The 21,488-nt window shown below is 37.7% G+C and overlaps 1 protein-coding gene across 2 annotated transcripts in view; it reads right to left on the bottom strand.

Annotated features, from left to right (window-relative positions):
- slc23a2 (solute carrier family 23 member 2) overlaps positions 1-21,488 on the bottom strand; it is a 63,071-nt gene that overhangs the window by 19,455 nt on the left and 22,128 nt on the right. The window contains exons 2-6 of one of the 2 annotated variants that reach the window (XM_012870024.3): positions 16,297-16,345; positions 11,687-11,913; positions 8,775-8,873; positions 4,225-4,341; positions 1,880-2,037 (exon numbers count right to left, since the gene is read on the bottom strand). In XM_012870024.3, coding sequence (XP_012725478.2) covers positions 1,880-2,037; positions 4,225-4,341; positions 8,775-8,873; positions 11,687-11,913; positions 16,297-16,345 — 650 coding nt within the window. The remainder of the gene's footprint in view (positions 1-1,879; positions 2,038-4,224; positions 4,342-8,774; positions 8,874-11,686; positions 11,914-16,296; positions 16,346-21,488) is intronic. The other variant, XM_036143938.1, reaches the window with a different exon arrangement.

Genomic DNA, 21,488 nt, shown 5'->3' with positions numbered 1-21,488 from the left:
GCTGTATGCAAACTAAATTTCGTTCTGCACGCACTCTGTGCATACAAAATGACAAATAAAGTTGTCTAAGTCTAAGTCTAAGTCTGGAGTCCCTAATGCAGGGCTCTATGACAACCACAATGCGGAAAATCTTGACAGAAATGCAGGATTTGAATCTGCGATAAAAAGGGCAGAATTCGATTATATTGGTGTGATTGGAAACCTATTTACCAGTTTCTGATGTATTTTTGGCCTCTGAAGGCCCCCGTAACCATCGACAGCCGTGTAGGCTTGTTATGGTTACCGATATGCTGCCGTCATTCTAAAAGACTTCTGTCTCCTAACTACACCAGCATGCCAAGAAAAGTCCTCCTTAGTCACCGTCACAAACATTTGAAGCAAACACAACAAGAGAAATTTGATTTCAAGTCACAACCTGAGTGCAAGTCAAATCGCCGACACATCACGTACAGAGCCTTGTTTTACACACATTACAACCACAACCTTTAAATTGGGATTTTATGTGATAGTGATCGAAAATAATGAAACCCAGTGCAACCAGCTGCCTTCAGAAATCCCATAATAATTAAACCGATTCTCCGTTTGTGTATAATTTGATCTCATACTGTTTTAAGACGTTCTCAAAGGTTTGTTAAAGGTCACAGCAGACAAGTCAACAAGAAAGTTGTGAAGAGCTTAAAAGACAGTCACTGGTCTGTCTGTGTCTGTATGGCTAATGTTTAAACAGATAAATACATATTTTCCTGTTCCTCTGTCTCATAGGGAAAGTTTCTCCAAACAATGCTTTTGTTCTTTGTCCAGTCGGTTAAAAGAGGGTGGCATATGTTTAGCAGCAGATCATTGTTTAGATGAGCGGATGAGTGTCTCTGCTGTTGCAACACTGTGTTTGGAAGAAGAGCGACAATTTGGACAAATGTGAATGTGTCACTTTATATGAATTTAGATACAAATGAGTATCTTTGTCCAATAAATTTTCTAGTATCGACAATAACGTGTTCCTACTGGCTCTTATTTCACAACTCTAGAACTCAAAATAATTTTTTTTTCTTCCATCCCTTTCCACAACTGGTCCATGTATTATAAAATAGATTTTCTTTATGTGTCCAAAAATATAAAGGCTTTCGCATGTCCAACCAATCTAAATGGAAAATTTTCACATAATCCTTTTTTTTGGTGCTTTTTACTTTGTTTTTTTTTTAACTTTGAAGAGTTAGGCTTACAAACGTCACGTTCTATACAAACATCTTTGTTGCTATGAAGAAGTAAATTAGAGGGGGAAAAAAGGGAAATACAGATGGTTTAAAAAGGTATATGGCAACTAAACAGATGAAAAAAGGACACAGATGTTTGTACACAGATCAGTAAAAATATATCTGTGAGAAGTAGGTCAGTTGACTTATTCCTGACGTGTTTGCACTTGTATTTATGAAAGTAGGTCTGCCAAGCATCTTCTCGTAAACAAATGCCTGTGGATTTAATTAATTATAGTTTTACGGTTCGCTTCCTTTGCCAAGATGTGACGCAACACTTGAATAACATGTAGCTAGCTCTGTTAAGTGCAGGGTAAATCTCCTGTGTTTAGTTTCTGGATTTTTTAATTTATTTTTTTAACTTCACGCCCAGGTTTATGAAAAAAGCGGCACGAACAAAACAAGAAACTTCAAATCATCCTGGAATGCTGAGCGGGCGCTGCAGCGGTCCGACAATTCATGCTTGCACACTTGTGCAAGCCGCGCAGTGAACAAAACAGGAAGAAAGTGGAAGAGGAACTTCATGTTGGCATTAATGGGCTTTGGCTTTAAGTATAAGTAGTAACCTTGTAATGAGACACAGAAGTGACAGAAGGGGGAAAAACAGCAGCCGTAAGCCGTTTGTGTACCTGCAGCCCAGAGTGGTCTGCAGCAGGGTTGTGATCCCCACGCAGAAGAAGATGGTCCCGATGAGCTGACTGGTGGCCCACTGATCAAAGCCCACGCACATGGCCTCAGCGAGGAGGAACGGGACGGCGATGGTCCCGCTGAAACACGTCAGGTAGTGCTGGAAATGATTATGCAAATAAAAGCAGTCAGCCATATGATGAACATCTGGAATGAGAAGCAAAGGTGTGCGTGTGTTCTTGAACTTACAGCTGAGCGAGAACAGTTTCTGCTCATTTTACTAGTAAAGTGAGGAGCTTTTTTAGGGTCTCACTTTTTTTTCTGGGCTATGGGGGTTAGGTTCAGGACTATGGTGTTATTAAAGGAGTCATAACCTGGTATTTTACATATACTATCCTTCTGAAAACATCTTTAAATTCACCTTTTTAAGAGAAAAATGTTTTAAATAGAGCTCATTCCGACCCTTTTTCATAACCCTTTTTTTTTTCTTAAAAGGGTGCTAGCGTTCATGCGCCATGTTTTATTTACCATTGTTTGCCTGCAGAGTCGGCGATGCAGTCAGTCAGTAGGTCAAATAAAATCTAACAAAATTAACTGTTCCCCATTTTTTAAAAAGCTTCTGAATGTATTTGTTCTATAATGTGGTGCTTTTCTCAAGACATTTTAGCTGTAATTAAATCCAGAAAAAGTCACTCAATTATTTTTGGCTATTTCATAAGCATGAACTAAAGGCCACATTAACGTGTACTGCAAGAATGGGAAACATTATCACATGAACAGCTACAGTGACTAATTAAATAGTAGCTCTAGCTTACAAAATATTTCCTTTTGCCCCAAAATAACTGAAGCACCCACCACATTGCTATTAAACTGTTTAATGGGTTTCACCTGCAGCAGAGAGCTTCTGCCCTGATTACAAACAAATGTTGTTATTTCCAGTCAGAAGAAACGGGTTGATGAAATTAAAAAGATTACTTTCAGCCTAACTACCAGAGGCCTTAATAATTCTGTGCTAAATGGTAATCTGTGAAAGAAGCACTTAGCAAACTGAATTTCAGTGAAGTGGGTCAGAATGACATTAAATAAATCACATTTTAATTAAGCAGTGTTAGATTATTTTAACAGCTGCAAGAGTTGGTTTCTGTGTCAACAGGTTAAACTTTTGTTTACTACTATGACAATAAGAAAGTTTTTTTTTTTTTAACTGAAACTTATACTATGAGAATCTTATCCCGTGGTGAAAGGCTCCTCATCCAGTTTCACTTTTAAAACCAGTCATCTGATGATAGATGGGAAGTTTGAGCAAGCAGCTATTTTCTAGCTTTTTGGGATCAGCATACATCTACCTGGGTTAAAGGACATGTTCTCGTCGTTCTCATTTTGAAGAGTAGGTAATACAAAACAGGCGTTTTGAAATATCACCTTTATAATTTTGATCAAACAGGAAACATGTATTACTGAATAACGGTTCCAAGACACAAAAACGTTAAAGTGAGGCATCCAATAGAAAACAATTGAACCATTTACAATCGGCTTGTTAGGGCTGCTGATTACTGTTAGAGACGTAGCTTGTTAAAAACATTTCTTGTTCTTCATGTGGGATTTATTCCCCTGCTGAATACATCCCTTAAATCACTGATTCTAAATTTTGCAGTGTTAAATTATGCTACTGGGAATAAAGGAGGAAATCATTTTAGCCGTTTTTACACTTCTTTACCAGGGGTGCCAATAATTGCACAATGGTGGCCATCTTGACATGTTGAGACAAACCCCTACGAATCTCTTGCAAAAGATGTTTGGCTGCACTGATCCTCAAACGATTCATCAGTTCCAAGAAAGCAATTTAGATTATTATTCGCCTGCAAAGTGTTTTGTTGTTGCTCAGCCATCAAACGGACGCTTCAATCCACAATTTTAGACACAAACAGCCCCTTTTCTAGGTCTGAACCAGCAGTTAAAGACTTACTGCACGCGCTTAGGGAGTAAATATAATTATTGTGTGGCTTCTGTAGAGCTTTTCCACTCGCGTCATTTTGTACATTGAGGGGGGTTTAGGTCATCCACTTCACAGAAATGAGCTCTTTCCACCGGTGACCAAATAAGATAAAGGGGAGATGACGCATGACAAATACCCGATGTCGGACAAAAGCAGGTTGTGGTCGCATTATGCTTTTGAACTCGCAGCGTAATGACTGCTGGGAATAAATCCTATTTTTGTGGTTTTCGTGCAGAGTGATGGGAGCACAGGGTGGAAAGGTACCGAACATGACATGACAAATCCGGCGCATAAACCTGTGCAGGTGGTGTTATTCTTTCTCGCTTTATCCAGCTTTAAGTGCAGACTTACCTGTAAGCCTAAGAACACACACAGGTACCAGGGCGGGGTGTCTTCAATGGTATAGATCATATCCATCCTCCTTGCATCTATGCTGTCGGTGCTGTCGAGCGTCTCTGAGATTGAGCTCTACACATACAATGAAAGGGAGAGAATAAAAAAAACCAAACATATATGAATACCCTTAACATGCTTAACCTCCCTGTCAAGGCAGCTTTTAAATGTCACAGTAATGCATTCTGCTTGGATTTATTTACATTCCAGCTGCGCAACATTAAACACTGGCATTAGATGAGCATGTCTGAACAGCCTGGATGAAGGCGTTCATTTCTAAATCAAAAGGAGCGGACGAAACTGGACAAAAACTGTGGGAAAACAAAAGTGCAGCGTCACGGTGAAAAGAAAAGCGCACCGTCATGGTGACAACAAGATAATAGCACAAGGGTGGGAGGATTACATACTCGTTCAACGAGTCAATCTTTTCTCATCAGATACGTTCTACAGAATTTTGTAAAACTTAACTTACCCAAGTTATAAAACAACAAGGCATGTCTGGTGGCAAACAGCTTAGATTAAGTCAAACTAAGTGAAATTGTACACCTCCTTCAGTTTTGAATACAAAATAAGTCATGCAAATGTGTAGAAATGCAAAGCATAACTCTGCCTGACATCCGTATACATTGTCTAAGGAAAAGTATTTATTCCCTGAATTCAGATTCTGTCACATTATGACTAGGGCTAAACAGCATATAGCTAATTATCAATGTCACAGGAGAGGACACCATTATGTACACAGTAAAGAACGGCCTGGACAGCAGCAGGTGTTTGATTCTAATTATTTAAATACCAAGCATTCAGACTCTATGCCTCTATTATATTTGTTGACACTTTTTAAAGCAACATAAAGAAGATAACGACGAGGTAAGGTGCCCAAGTCATTAAGAAAAAACTCAGCTGTTGGAAAAGGTGAATTGTGTTTTTATTCCAGTAGCTGGACAAAGTAGTCTTTTCAACTCTTTATTTATATTATATATAAATAATTATACACTTACAATTATGCACTTTATATTATTCTAAATATTTTTTTGTGAATCGGTTATCACAACATTAACCAGCTTCATCAAATATTATGTTGTCCTAGTGCAGCGCTACTTATAACAACTAATGTCAATGTATTTTATTGGGATTTAATGTGATAGACCAACACAAAGTAACACATTATTGAGAAGTGAAAGAGAAAAATAACAGACTGGGTTTTAATTTTTTTTTTACAACTCTAAAAGGTGTTGCATGCATTTGTATTTAACCCCCTTTTAACTCCTGAGTTAAAACTAGCAACCAACTGTCTTCAGAAGTGACTTCATTGGTAACTACAGTCCACATGTATCAAAGTTAAAAATGCAGATATGTGGTAATAGTAGGGCTGGGCGATATGGCTAAAAAATTAGATCTCTGATTTTATTTTACCAAATCCTATTCATTGATTTTTTTTCCCCCCTCCTTTATTTTCCCATAAAAAGAAATGAAAGAAATACTTTCATTAAAAACTTTCTTTTACGTCAAGCGTTTCATCTGGTGTGATTCATTTGGCCTGAATTCAAAGTGCAACTCAATGCAAGCTGTGATACATTCTTGTAAAACAAGATAGCGGCCCTGCCAATGTAAACAATGAAAATATGTTTGCTGCTGATGGTATTACACAATGAGCTAAGAACAGGCTTTACTTTACTTGTGTAACTTCAATCTAACTTAAAAAAAGGAAACAAGTAAATTAATAAAGTGCCTCATATTATGGTTAAAAAACGCGTATCAGTAGTCAATGGTACCAATTTTTGGTACTTTTATGTGTTTATGTGGTAGTAAATGTCAAGTCGTTTAATAATAAAATCTCTAAATTTTTCAATTTAACATATTTCTCAATATATAAACTTTAATGAATATATATCAAAACACAACCCAACTCTTTGAATTGTAACATTGCAATTGTTTCACAAACTTCTTCAACGTGAAAACCCTTAAGTACGCAGTGTTGTTTTGGTTTGTTTGTAATAATGCACAAATTAAAACCCAGCTCCATGTATTCCTAATTTCTGTTCTTTTCCCTCTGGAAAGATTTTGTGATGGGGTCCATGGAGGGCCAATATTTTTTAAAACATGAGCAAAAGAGGAGGGAGTAAAAATAAAGGTATAATATTTTACATATTGAAGTATCTCAAACTACAAAAAAAGTGAAGCGAATTTGTTTGCTGTGAACTAAATTTACTTTATGCGATCCCTCACACCAGGGGAAGAAGTCATCAAAAAAATTTTTTTACACGCGACTACGGCTGGGCAATGTCTCAAGATTTAAAAAAATATTAAGATTTAGAAAGAAAAGAAAAAAAAGATGGGACTATATCGTTTATATTGATATGGTCTATGTTGCATTAAAATTATACTTTCGCGTATTCCAGTAGGTTAGCTTTAAGCCGTTTCTCATATTTGTCTACAGCTGTGCCTGTGAGACATTTGGGATAAAGCTTTGATTCAGAGATGCCTTTTTATAATTAATTAATGAAAAGAAAAACATATCGAGATAAATATCGTATATCAGCCGAAAACTATCAATATTATTTGTGGTCCATATTGCCCAGCCCTACATGTGACACCATGCTGAGCCAAGCAGGCGGTCGCAGGAACACACGGTGTCACAGCCTCTCTGCGTCGCACTGACAGGTGTGCGGTAGGTACCTGCTGGAGAAGAAACGGCTCCAGGTGCTCAACTAGCTCATCAAACATGCTACTGTCCATTGTCCCTCTGGCAGAAGTCTGACAAATGTAAGAATTTGTCACAAGAAAGGTATGCAATTGGTGCTCTCGACTATGAAGGGCAAAAGGTCCACGCGGCTCACAGTATGTCTGACTATGTGGGTATCAACACGGCTTTCCTTGCACTTCGCGCCACGAATATTGCAGCGAGTGTAATCTGCCCCAAACTGGGACCAGTGCTTTCAAGCGCTTTCTATCAGCCATGTGCTGGTGAAGATTCTCAGTCATCCAGGTTATGGTCATTCCAAAAAAGTAAAAAACAAAACAACTGGACTTGTTTTCCGTAGTTGAAGACGTTTAGCTTCCTCTCCAGGAAGCCTTCTCAATTGAAAAAGTCTGGAGTAATGTGGAGTAACAAGCTTTATACTACTGTCCAAACTAAGGCCTTGTAATGGCTTAGATAACATGCAAATACAACTGAAAACAGGTCCACCCCTTAGTAATGGGCGGTCGTTAAAGACATTAAGCCAGCAGATTGAAGCGAAACTGGTCCACTCCTCTGTAACGACCCTAACGACTCCTCGGTTGTATTTGCATGTTATGTAAGCCATTACAAGGCCTTAGTTTGGACAGTAGTATAAAGCTTGGTACTCCACATTACCCCAGACTTTTTGAATTGAGAAAGCTTCCTGCTTCCTGGAGAGGAAGCTAAACGTCTTCAACTACGGAAAACAAGTCCCGTTGCTTTGTTTTTTACTTTTTTTGGAATCTATCAGCCATGCTTTCATTGTTGACTGGACCAGTGTCTACTTGCGTCATTACACTTTTGTGAGTGCTGGGCTGTGTTCAAGGCCAGCATGGAAAATCCTCTACTCTTCCATCCCCTCAGTGTCACAATGATGCGTTTAGGTACTGAAACAAGGTACCGTTTGATTTTACTCAGCATTACCAAAAGAATTTGGTCGGTATCCTATAAAAGTACCGAATTCTGGACCCAGCCCTTACATCTGCGCACAACGCAATGACAACAAGGGTATTCTGTTCTCTTCTATGTATTGAATACATAAATGCCGTTGTCATATTAGTGTTAGCAATATCGTGATCGCATAGGTACACTTGGATGCAATATTTAGAAGACCAACTAAAGACTAGAAGACTAACCAAAAGCGATGGAGGTGTTATGTAATTTTAAAGAAAAACAAAAGTGAGATTGCCGTAGTCTATGTGAGTGCCGCAGTTTTCAGTCATAGTAATGCAATTACATATTTTACAATGTCATAAAGCAGGTTCCTGACCACCACTGAAAATCAAACCACAAGACCCCGCCCTGGCAGGGAGCTACCAAAATGTGTTAAAAAAAAATTCTAATGCATGAATCAAGTCGAAATTCACAGGCAATATAGAAACAGGTCGCCCAGTTCAGGTTTAATCTCACCGATAAGAACCTGCCTGTTTACAGCTCAGCTCCCTCCACAACCCAATACCCAACATGTCCAGCGCCTTTACAATGAAAGATTTCATCCACCACCACCAACCTGGCTGTTACTGTTAACAGGCCTGTGCAATCAGAAACCAGAAACCCTCCTCATAAAACAGCTGTTCAAATGATGTTTCCTGTGAGGTTGACAAAGACGCAGAGAAACGTTCAACTGAAAGTTTAATGGTTACTGTAATGTCAGAGCCAGATGTGTGAGTAAGCTATTTTTAGGTCCTAAGGTTGTCTCCGTTTCTGCTTTTTTTTATTTATTTATTTTATTCCCCAACTCCAAAAGTTACACTTTGGATTATATTTCACATTTTCATTTTTCACTCACCTTTTCTGCTGCTTGATTATCCTTGGTGTAGATTGCCATCAGCTCCGTGTTTTCAGTGTCCTGATCTCCAGTGGCACCCCCAACTCCATTTACTACCACCTGAACACACAAAATTAACATACTTAAGATATTTAATCATCTGTATTTTATCTCTTAAAAAGGGCAAACCATGAGCTAGAGTGGGGGGGCCATTTACCAGCCCTAGGATGAACAATCAGGCTACTTTATTTGTTTTGTTAAAATGTTGTGTAGTTTATTGAGCTGGTAAAAAAAGAAGAAGAATGTAACTGTTTTTATTTTTTTAAATAATGTTACTACTTTTGACTTGACAGGTTTGGCAACATGGCAGAAGGTCTAGACACTTTTGGTAAAGAGAAAAGAACAAAAACCAAGCTGGACATCCACGTTCTGCAGAACAGACATAAAAAATGTGCTTCCTGCAGGGTGGAAACTCCTCATACAAACACATTCCTTCCAGAGTATTTGTTGATTGTATGTGACGGCAAACTGTTACTGGAATATGGACCGAAATCATAAAGAAAATCAAGTGTGGGAGTTTTTAAATGGCTGATGGAGGTACGTATGTACAGTCAAAGAGCAAACAGTGACCATGAACGATTGAACACGGGACAGATAACCAAAATAATCCCTCAAACACCCGACCTTTAGGTAAACTAGAAGATAAGACACTTTGCTGTCCATTAAATACAGATAACATTAAAATTTTCCTTCAGCAGCTACTAGGAAAAGACCATACAAATAAGCCCTAAAATGCACAAAGCTAAAACAAACGGAGTAATCTAACAAACCTTACAGATGTTCCTAACTTGGCTGGGATCTGACAACAGGACCTTCTTGCTGAGATGGAGCAACACAGCTGACAACTTAAACTGCTTCAATGACTGTTTAGCTCAACAATTAATTACCTGTTTATTGCCATTACATGAAAAGTGTAACAACAATAGCATTATTTTCAGGGTCAGGGTAAATTAAATGTTGAAAATCCAAGCAGCCAGCTTTCTAATAGTCTTACTGCTCCTCCAGAGAGATTTTCCTGGATGATCCTGACCCAGTGGGATACTTTATCCACCCTGGTCCGCAGCCAGCTGGTATCTATAAAACATGGCTTAACGTTTTATACTGAGGTTCCAGTACAAACTTCTTCTGATGAACAGCTTTAGCTGAAAGACAAATCTTCAATGTTTTCCTGAGTTTTCATGTTCTTCTGTCTCCAACACCAGTCGTCAGCGGAGAGGCTGGGAATCTCTTCCAGCTGCTAAACGGGGAGCTTCACCTTCAGGCTCAGCACCTTTTCCCTGCACTCTTTTACAATTAAGACAGGGCACCAATCAAGCTTGTCCTTTATGTCACTGCAAATGCCTTACCACTTGATTTATGTAAAAAAACAAAACAGGAGTGGTGCGTAGCTGCGATAGCTGAACAGGCAGGGTTTCAACACAGTCTTTGCGTTAAACTTCAGAAATTTCTAGAGTTCTCAGTCCTTTTGACTGTTTGAAAAAAAAAAAAAAAAAGTTGGAAAAAATGGACAATGTATGTTTATGATAACTGACCAACTGTTCTGTGTACATTGTATTGTTTGTTTTGTAATTTGTAAAAACAATAAAATACAAGTTTTTTTGCAGGTAGTTCAACAGAGGTCATGTTCGATAGAAGGATGAACGGATGAAGGAATGTTTGTAAAGATCAATGGATGAACGGATGGATAAATGGAAGGATGGCTGGCTGAGTGGATGGAGAATAGGGTGGGTGGATAGATGGAGAAAAGAATGGATGGATGACAATACAAAATATAGGCACTGGAATTGGTAATTAGGTCTGCCAATATGAATATCTTTCCAAACTTATCCAGAGCTGGATTGAGTCTCCATAATTTTCCAGCCTTGGAAAATTTGGTCCTGAACAAATTAGCGAGTTATGATTGGTGCGAATGGACAAACAAAGTAAATGCACAGCTAGAATACGAAAACCGAGAGGCTACCAGCAGACATTCAAGTTGAGTTGGGCCATATGAACAAAACATTGCACTGCAAAAACAGAACTAAAACTAAGTAAAAATTTCTTGAAATCAGTGTGTTTGTCCCTGATTTGAGCAGGTAAATAAGATTGTCTGCCAATAGAATGAGTATTTTGACCCCTAAAATAAGATAATTAGATATACTGCACTTGAAATAAGATGATGGAGATGAGTTGTTCCTATTTTAAGTGCATAAATCTTATTCCGTTGGCAGATCATCTTATTTACCTGCTCAAATCAAGGATAAATGCACTCATTTCAAGAAAATTTTACTTTTAGTTCCATTTTTGCAGTGTGACATTTCTTTCCTGTTTTAAACAATTTTCAGTGTATTTTCAGTGACTGAAGTTTAAATCCTTCCTTTGTCATTGCTTTCTGGTATTTTCTGTTCCTCAATAAAGGATTGTAATGCTCGGTACTACCTTTAAAAGGTTTAGGTTTCCAGTACAACGAATAAAAAGTAGTTTAAAGTTGAACAGTGTGGCTATACACTGCAAAAACAGAACTAAAAATAAGTAAAATTCTCTTTAAATGAGTGTATTTGTCCTTGATTTGAGCAGGTAAATAAGATGATTTGCCAATGAAATAAGATTTTTCCACTTAAAATAGGAACAATTCATCTCCATCATCTTATTTCAAGTGCAGGATGTCTAATTATCTTATTTTAAGGGCAAAGATACTCATTCCATTGGCAGATCATCTTATTTAGCTGCTCAAATCAAGAACAAATAGACTAACTTTAAGAACATTTTACTTGTTTTTAGATACATTTTTGCAGTGTAACTACAATGCTGTGTGCAAACCCTGCCCTAATTTCTTAGTTATTGGTTCAGAACATGCGAGTTCAATCCCAAATTTGTAAATCAGTGAAATTTACCGGGATGGGATAAAAGTCCGCTCCGTGCTTGGCCTCCTCTTCATATTTTCCGCCTTCGCTGCCGCTGTCCATCGATTTGGAGGTGGTGTTCTTCCCAACGCCCATCTTTTCCTCTTTGACGTCTTCCTCCTCCTCCTCTACCTCAATCCCTCCTGTACCCCGTTCTGGTGAGAACACTGCAGATCGATCCCTCAGTCCAATATCATCATCGTCAAGGAGTTCCTCACCTGTTGCAAAAAAAACAAACAAAACCAAATACTCGTTAATATCCCGACCTGCATAAAAGACCCTTAAGCTCTAATTAAATAGAGAGGAGACCACAAAGGGCTTTAAGGTCAAATGTCTTGAACGATTAGTGCTAGGAAATATGTTTGTTTTAATAGAGTAATGAAAGGAACCAATCCTCCCAGTTATGCTTTCAGAAACAACTAAATTAGCTGTTTTTTCCTCACATTCTGAACTTTCAGTTCTGTTTTTGGCATCTGTAGGCGTTCCCTGTTGCTGCAGATATTTTACCAAAAAAACAACAAAAAACAAACAAGAATCACTAAAGAAGATTTGGCAATGCAATTGGCTGAGAGCTAAAGAGCCAGTTTTTAATCTCTAAATCTTTTCCAGATCAGATACACAATTTTAGTGATGATGTGCTGATTTTGGACCAGTCATCCAAAGGGGATAAATACGATCCAAAAAAAAAAATCGTTTTTTATGTCTGCAATAAAAGGTCAAAAAGTTGTGGATTCGGTAACATAAAAGTCCTCTTTCGACGACCATCTAAAGATCACAGGGATCGGAGGGGAAACGGACTCCTCTTTCCAACAGGTGACAGACGCATGAAGAGTGAAAGGGTTAGAAGGGAAGAGAATAGAAACAATGGGGAGAAACGACAGAGAGGAAGAAGAGAGTAATAAAAACAGAGGTGACATAAGAAGTGTACAAAGGCGAAAAAAAAAGGATTTTATCTCATGCTTTTAGTCACATGAGGACTGCGCCTAATTCTCAGTTTCATGTAGGTCATTTCTTTGTAAAACATAACTTTGATGATGTTCCTTTGCTCAGCCTGTTATGTTTCCTGTGACCCAAATGTTGCATTACTTGATTCCTTTCATTGAATCTCTCTAGAAGTGGCTACGCACTGGAGTTAAAACGTAAAAAGATGATGGGGATCAATTTACAGTTCAGGGTCTAAGGTTTACATACATCCAACATTGAGAGAAATACCAAATTAATGCCAGGTGTCATTGATGCCTATGCACAATAATTTTTAAAGTTGGACTGAGGTACAGTGGCCAACAGGTGCGAATGTGTAGCAAACGGCTGAGTGCACTAGAAGTGGCCCGAGCACGTTGCAGACACGTCAATGATGCAAACTCCAAAACGCACAAATACAAAAACAAAGTTCCACACAAAAGCACCGCAAAAGAAAAAAATGCTGCAGTCACAGAGAAGAGACAGGAGCAAAACGAAAAATGCTGCAAGTATAGAAAACAGCAGCAAATAAAACAAAAGCTGCATACTGGTCCAGACCACTAGGGGGAGTCAACCATCACGTCAGGTGGAGCTAGACCCTCGGTAAAAACATTAACGTGATCCCCGGGAAGAAAGAAAGAAAAGGTAAATTTTTAATTATTATTATTTATATTTTTTAAACGTGGGCATCATCTTTAACATTATAAAACATCAGCATATTTACGTAGATAATATTAGCATGCTCATCTTTACTGAGTACCCTTACTCCTTCTGGTGGTCCGTTGCACTTCAGTATTTGTTAAAAGCTGAAGATTTACTCTAAAAATAAACAAAAGACAATGTTGCTGTTGCTTTTGATACTAGCTCCTTTCACATTTCCTTTCACATGATTGCAGCGTCTTTGTGTAGCGCTTGGTTTTTCTGTTTTGGAGTTTGCATCATTCTTGCGTTCATAGCAAGTTCAGCCGTTTGCACCCGTCGGCCTCCGTACTGCGGAGACGACATGCAGCTCTCATGCTTTCTAAACAGGAAGTGGGTGCACAAGTTTGAATATTTCGTAGGTTTTCTCCACAATAGGCAGAATTTGAATAATTACCTTGTGCAATCCTAAAATCCAAACCTCCTTTCCTTATTTTCAGAAATTGATAGTTCAGGTCAGATTGGGAATACTAGGAAACAGCTTTGTTTTCTAACATTTCACTGATCCCAAATACATATTCAAGCTAAACAGGCAGACATTTAACTTACCAATGCCTCTAATGTCAATCTTATAAAAAATTGTAAAGATTATGTTTAAAATATCCAGGCAGAGTAATGCCAGAAGTTTGCTGATGTCTAAATTGTGTGGTTGAAATACAGCTTTCCATAATTGATCAGCAATTGTGTTATTTTAGCGATGCAATGCAGTTTTATATAATATATAGTATAATCAAAGTACTCAGGGGGTAAGAACTGTCAAAAAAAAAAAAAAAAGAAAAAAAAAAGAAACATTAAAGGCTCAAATTGTACACCAGTCATGGCAGCGACGTAAACTTCTGAATTCTGCATGTGCAACCAAACTTTAAACTTACTATAATAATTCAATAGTCCGTCTTAGTGTGTTGATTACGTCGCATGATGCCCTTTTTATAAATTTTACTTACAGGCGTAATTATTTATTAAAAAAATATTTAAATGTAAGTGAACGGTCCTAGGAATGATACTGAACCAGTAAATAAATTTGCATGAATCGTTACACAACCTGCATGAAGGGATTGATGCGTTTTACAAATATCTGAAAATTTAAATAAAATCAATCTCTGAAGCATGAGACATTGATACTGTTGTGTCAAGTCACGCTGGAAAGGCTTTTGGCTATTAAAAATACTTTGAAAGTAAATTAAAATCTGTGTGATTAATTGAGCCAAATGCCTGAGAAAACCCAAAAAGCATATCATGCCAGAGGTGGGTGGTATGATGATATCACTAAAAACAAGTGTACTTCGAGTGTTTGGATACTTAAATAAGTTAGTAAATTCCACAATGCAAAATGTTTTGTTATTTGTTTTTTAAACTGTTATATTTTCTTTTCCAAAGTGATATATTTTGCCATAATTGGCTAGAAAGCATGTGGGAATGTTTACTCCAGGGGCAAAATGATAAACAATGACATACTGATCTAAATTCCTCATTAGAGCTAACCTGATCCAAACCTTCAACCTAATTCTGGATGCATCTCAGAAAATGTTTTTTTTTTTTACTTTTACCCAAAAGCGTCGGATACAGAGCTGCTTTATTGCTTTAATCATTTCATTTACCGATTTTAGGGCAAGTTACTAGTCCCACTCTGCTGCTACTGAAAATTATCCCAACAATTCCCAGCAGATTATAAAATACGCAGCCGTGACAAAAAGATGGTACACCCTATTCAAAATATGCATGTAGCTTTCAGAATATTGGGGCATAATTATTATTTTTTTTAAATAACCTAGATGTTTTTAACTAGTAACTTTATGGAATCTGTTTTGGAGGTTCATAAATTTAGGATTAGATAAAAAAATGTTTTTATCTAACCCGATAAAGGCTAGATAATCTGTCGTACCAGCTGTTAAAGTCTGGGGATTTTAACTGTTTCACTGTTGATTTGAGGCACATTGTTCATAAAGTGCTGTTAGCTTGATGCTTTTTATATTTATAAGAAAGGAAGAAGTAGTAAAAATATACAGGCTTCTTTCTAAGTTGTAAAGAAAAGAAAAATATCTCTATTTTTTGAAATACAATATGTCGTTACTGTAAGTTTTGACTTCCTTTCCATAAAGATCTTATGCTGTGGCCTGTCCAGGTGGGGACATAGACCTGCTCTGCAACAGTCAGGGTGTTGGTTACGATGAAGCTGAAGCATGCGGCTCCAGATCGGCGACCACATCCCCGCTGAAGGTGTAGCTAAGAAACATCTTCACTTACATTCCTTGAATGCGACCTAATGAATGAAATAGCTTGATTTGAAGGATCAATGCCAAAAGAATTACAAAATAAAGCTGTGCATGCACATAACAATGGTTGTTATGTTTGTGGTACTGTTAAGAAACATTTACTCCACCTTATTAATTTAGATATCTTCTAAGATGAAAAATGTTCCACATGTCTAGGATGTGGTACTATCACTGGATCATGGAGACACATCCAGACCAGCAGTGATTGGCACAGGAAACATCTCAACTGTCTTAAATGTAAATGTGAACGTCATTAAAATAGTTTATACCTGTACAAGTCTGCCAGAACTCATAGCTTTTTAAATTTACTTCAGTCCCAATTATATAATGACAAAGAGAAAGAAAAGATTGTGATTTCAACCCAATCATAATTACTTAATAATGGAAGCTCATTGACGGCTGCATTCCTTCATTTCTCTGTTTATTTCCTGCCAGTATGTTTCTTTAACATACAAATAAACACTAAAATGCATGTCTCCCACCCATTCAGCCCTAAAATTAGGTCATAATCTCTCTTCATCTCGTCTTCATATTTCTCCTGTCCTTAAACTGCCTGTTAAACTGTCTTTTTCTGCCCTCCTTGGAAACTTTAGACCCCCCACCCCCCTCCACGCCCTCCCCAGCCACTATCACTGCTTGCAGTGTAAGATGTTGGGATAGGTGTAATACCTAGTTGACACATCCCATCACTCCTGTCAAGCTGGGCGGCTGGGAGCATCTGTGTGGGAGGAGCAAGAGAAAGGAGAAGCAGGAGGTAGTCGAAGAAGAGGGGACGAGAGCAACGAGAAAGAAGAATAGGTGGGGGAGGAGGAGGAGGAGGCACAGAGGAGAGAAACACACAGGGATCGAGGATAAAGAGGAAGAGGAGGTGAGACAAAAGTTAATTTGACAGAAAGCATTTAATCACAAACAACACGTATTAGTGTGACTAATGTGCTCATAAGAAGGTGGTCAGGCAGAGAGACAGCCTGCTTTCACAGTTAATCCTTCCACATTGAAACGAGCTGCAGACAGACAGTAGGAAGAGGTTTTAACGGGTAACAAAAGATGGTCAGAGGTCAAGATCCGTGTCTTTTTCTTTAGGTAAAGTGAACCATGAAGTCAGGTTTAAAATCTAAATAACTACAGCTTCTCTTTATGTCCTCCTGAATGGTTTTAGCTAATATATAAAACGAACCTGGTCCCTCATTTAACACCAGTCGGGCCTAAGCCCACATCCTGCCTAGAGGCAACGATGGCTCAATAAGATAAGATATAAAACTGTGACTCTGAAATGAGATCCAGTTCATAAAAAAAAAGAGAGAAAGAAAAACTAGGATGGTGCATGTTTTTAAACCAGTATGAGTGTAGAGCTAAAAACTTGGGAGTGGTGGCCTAATGGTTAGAGCATTGGGCTTGTGTCCCTGAGGTTCTGGGTTTAACTCCCACAGACTGCCACTCTGGGTCCCTGAGCAAGACCAATAACTGTAGTACAGCACAGTGGCAGCTCACTGCTCCCCAAGGGGAGAGAAATGCAGAGAACAAATTTCATTGGAATGTATGTTGCAATGACAATACAGATTATTATTAAAACTAAAGAGTATCTAACAGATTAGTTTTGTAAAGTAGTTTGTTCAGACTTTTCAACATTTCTGCAGCACATATTCATCCCAAACCATGATCAAATGTTTTCTTCTAACCCAAAACAAAGGCGCTTACAGAAACTTGTGTTAGTTCATTGTGCTTGAGTGAAAAAAAGAGGAAGTTCCAGCTTTGATATAATTATTTAATAAAAAAAAAGACCAAAAGATTTTTCAGCATCAGACAGCATCTCCAGAGACAACTAGCCGACAGAACGGTACATCATCTAAATCTCTATTCGTGTAAAATGAAAATCAGACATGAAGCTGCGCCACAATTCAGTGAAGCAAGAGTTAATCAGATTTAAGTGAGCAGAAAGAATATACCTGGGTTTCTGTAACACCTCAGCACAGCCACAGGCTGATCAGCTCCTTTAAAATAATGCAATAATTAAATCAGCAGGAGCCCCAACCAAGTATTGAGTGCCTAAACCTTGCTGTATACATTCATACCTTTCAGCAGGCCTGCATTTATTATCTTATACTCAAAAATCAACAGAAATAAACCCTTGGTGTAATGAAGCTATACGACTTTCAATTTACTGCATTGAATTACTGAATTAAACTTTTTGTTGACATGTAATCTAAACCAAAGCTTCCTGTGACCCTCAAACTAACTGTGCCACTGACTGGTGGGATTTCTCCCCTTTTCTTTTTGTAAATTATGAGGATAAAGTAATAATATTATGAGAATAAAGTTGCAAAATTAAGAGAATAAAGTAATAGTTTTATAAAAAGTCTTGCAAAAAAAAAGAAAAAGAAAAAAAAGTGCATCCTTCCCCGTGGTTAAAATGAGGAATGTTGAGCATCTTGTAAAGTTATACTTTGGTATCAGTTTCAAAAATAAAGAAAGAAATACTAGATCTTTTTAAGCACATCAATTTTAAATCATCTCGCGACCCCCTGCTAATATTACTTACTGCTAATATTCAAATTCAAACGAAAAAAAAATAATCTGCATGGAGATGTGGGAGCTAAAAAAAAAATAAAAAATCTGGAAAAATACATATATTTAATTGAAAGCGTTAAACTAATCTTCCAGTCACGTTCAAACTGGTGAATTTGCACATGTGAAAACAGAGCAGACTATTGAGCTCGGTGGTGCCCAGTCTGAGGTCCTCCCAGCGCTGTGCATCAGCTGCGTGATGCGTAGTCTGACAAAACGTATCCCAGCAGCCTCTGGGTGACATAAGGTCACAGGACAAAACCCTTAAGCCCGACTTATCCGGGTTTTGTGTCTGCTGGTGTTGACTGGGAGTCCATCCACATCGTCTCACACACACACACACGATCCAACAAAACATCAAATAAAATTAAAAAATAAAAGAGTTACAGAGAACTGGAGCGAGACAAGAGAGGAAACTGTAGTCTTTTTTTATATACCATTATATGTTATATAAAAAGGAAAATGTGTTAGAAGAGGAGGGGGTAAGGTTTTTTTTTTATTATTATTATTTTTTTTATGCATAGGCGTGAGTTTTGCAGAAGTAGGTTACGCAAGTTAGTAGAGAAAGGAAATGAGTGAGGAGGAATAAAGAGGACGTCTATATTTTAACTCAACCCAGTAATCGAAGGCTGTTGGCTGCTGACCGTCTGGATCTGGACCTGATCTACGGATCACGTGCAAGCAGCTGCAGCTATCTGGGACTCCAGAGTAGGGAGTGGTTAAAATGTTCATTCTGCCGGTCTGACTAAACACTAAAGTTGTGCATGTGTGCATAAGGACATCTGATGCTTTCTTTCCACATGCGACCTGTACTGCGTTACACCTGCAGCTGCACTGCAGGTATGTGGTAAAAACCTGGTCCAGGATGACATTTAGGAGTAAGACGCTGATCTTATGAAGAAACTTAAATATTTGGGTGTGTTTTTTCCTTCTTCTAGGGAATATGTCCAAATAAAAAAAAACAGCAGATATTTTTGTCCCAATCCCTGCAGCCACCCAACTTTCAATGGCTCGATGTCAGCTGCAAGTACTACAGCTGCTGTAAACGTTATTAGAAATAAAATTCTAAAGGACTGGCAATATAAAAATGCCTTTATTGAAATTGCATGGTATAAACGACCAATAAAAAAATTTTTATTGAAGTCTTCTGTCTAAAAATGAAATGTGATGGCAAAGAGCGGGGCTAAATACGTCCCTCTAGGCCACCGTACATCCTCACCCCTTAGGTGAGTCCTGCCTGTTCATATAAAAGAGACTGTCATCACCTGTTGTGTGTGTCATAGGGGTAGGCGATATGAACTTGAAATTTTATCGCAATATATTATGGTGTAATGATAAAAATGATGTTAAAAACTATTTATTTGTGATTGCACGTCAATTCGCCCACTAAACACAAATACTGTCCTTAAAAAAACATTTAATAACGTAACATGTAACATTAAAACTAAATTTGAAATACGTTTCATTAGGACACCAATTACGTAAAGGAGTATGATTCTTATCACCAAACTGCACAAAATAACTGCATTTATTTGGATTTTTTTTTATTTTATTTATTGATGCTCTCAAGAAACTAACAATGAAGAAAAGAGCAACGATACTGACAATACTGGCTGTTAATTGGAATTTATCGTGGTCAAGATTAGGGTTGGACGATAATTCAATAATATATATCCATCAATAGGTGTATATCGATGACAAAAAAAAGGTAAATAAAAAGTTCAATAGAATAACAGTTTTCCTTCCTTATGCATTTTACCATATAGCTTAATATTAGTCATTACATCCTCCCAACCAATCACAATGCAGACCCAGGAAGGCTCCATCACTAAGCTCCGCCCCCTTCAAAGAGTTCAGAGAACACATGTTCTTTTATCTTTTTTAAAAACTTGCAGTTTTGGTAAAAAGTTTGGTGAATAAAGGGTTAAGTTTGAATCCAGTGTTTGCTGTTCTGTATCTAAAAATAGGTTGCTAAGCAACAGCATAAAATAGCCAGGGCTGCACTTGAAATATGTTTTGAATTTGTTGATAATTAATCGATATCGATCAATATGATTTCTATTGTATCGAAATGCTTTTTTTTTCCCTATATCATCCACTCCAAGTCAAGATAAACTCAAATTTCTTATCACGATAAGAAGTTTTCTGCCATAACGTTAAAACGGTACGATAAAAGGTCCACCCCTAATATCGTTAATTAATGTGACTGCTGCTGGACGGTTGCTTCCATCACATGGTTGCTTTCCATCACACCAAATATTTAAAACCTTTTCAGGGCTACTGACATGTGAATCACATACAATGCAATGATATTAATTAGGTTTTTGCACATATGGTTTAAAATGGGTAAGTCTACATAAAAGGGGTAAAAAAAAAAAGCTTCCTAGGTAATTTATCTTAAATTACCTGGGTGGTTGAGGCATCTCTAGTTTTGCATTATGATAAGTAATTTGTAACAATTTCAAAGCCAAGAGGCTAGAAAGGCTAATAGCTTCTAGATTTAACAATCAAAACAGGTGACATACAGCAGAGACTTCTGTTGTAAACCTGAGACAACATGACATTTCAAATCATATTGGAGCTTTTCCTGTGAGCCACGTAGTCAAAGCAATCTGAAAAATGTCTAAAACATGTCTGTCTGTTTTGGCCTCATCATCGAATCAGGTTTTTTTTTGGCCCGCAGGGTTTTCATCCTTCATCAAGTGTGAGCAGAGGTTTGGACACAAGAAGGTGTAAATAAAACAGGAGCTTGAGCTCAATGATAGGAATCGCACAGCGTTAAATTTAGCTGAGAATAGAAATGCAGCAAGTTTTTGCAGTAAGTTTGCTTTGAGCTTTTCTTTACATAATTACACAAAGGAGATTATTTTTGGTGGTTTTATTATCTGGGACTCATATCCACCTTATTTTAAGGTGGGTAGATGACTTCCATAAACTACAGTGAAGAAATTAGTATTTCATCCATTTAGCTTACGATCTGTACTGTTAAATCCTGCAACATGTTAAATGCCGTAAAGAGGACTGAACGTACAAAAAAACGTACAGCAATAATAAAAAACTCACATAACCAAGGAAACGAAAGTGCAATGGCCAAATGAACATGCCTGAAACATGATTTCAGTCAAGATGACTAGCGATAAGCTTTTCAAGGCTAAAGCTATAAAAATAAAATGTGTTTCCCTGGTTTAGTATCAACACTGAAATCTGTTTAAATCCTCTGTTGATAAGAAGTCACATCCTGAAATAAATGTTTATGGAGGATTAGGAAGATTTTTCACATGCCACCTCTGACATGC

Source organism: Fundulus heteroclitus, chromosome 12 (assembly GCF_011125445.2).
Source record: "Fundulus heteroclitus isolate FHET01 chromosome 12, MU-UCD_Fhet_4.1, whole genome shotgun sequence".
In the NCBI taxonomy this organism is placed as follows: domain Eukaryota; kingdom Metazoa; phylum Chordata; class Actinopteri; order Cyprinodontiformes; family Fundulidae; genus Fundulus; species Fundulus heteroclitus.
The sequence above is the reverse complement of the archived record's forward strand: the minus strand, read 5'-3'. Positions and strand labels throughout refer to the sequence as shown.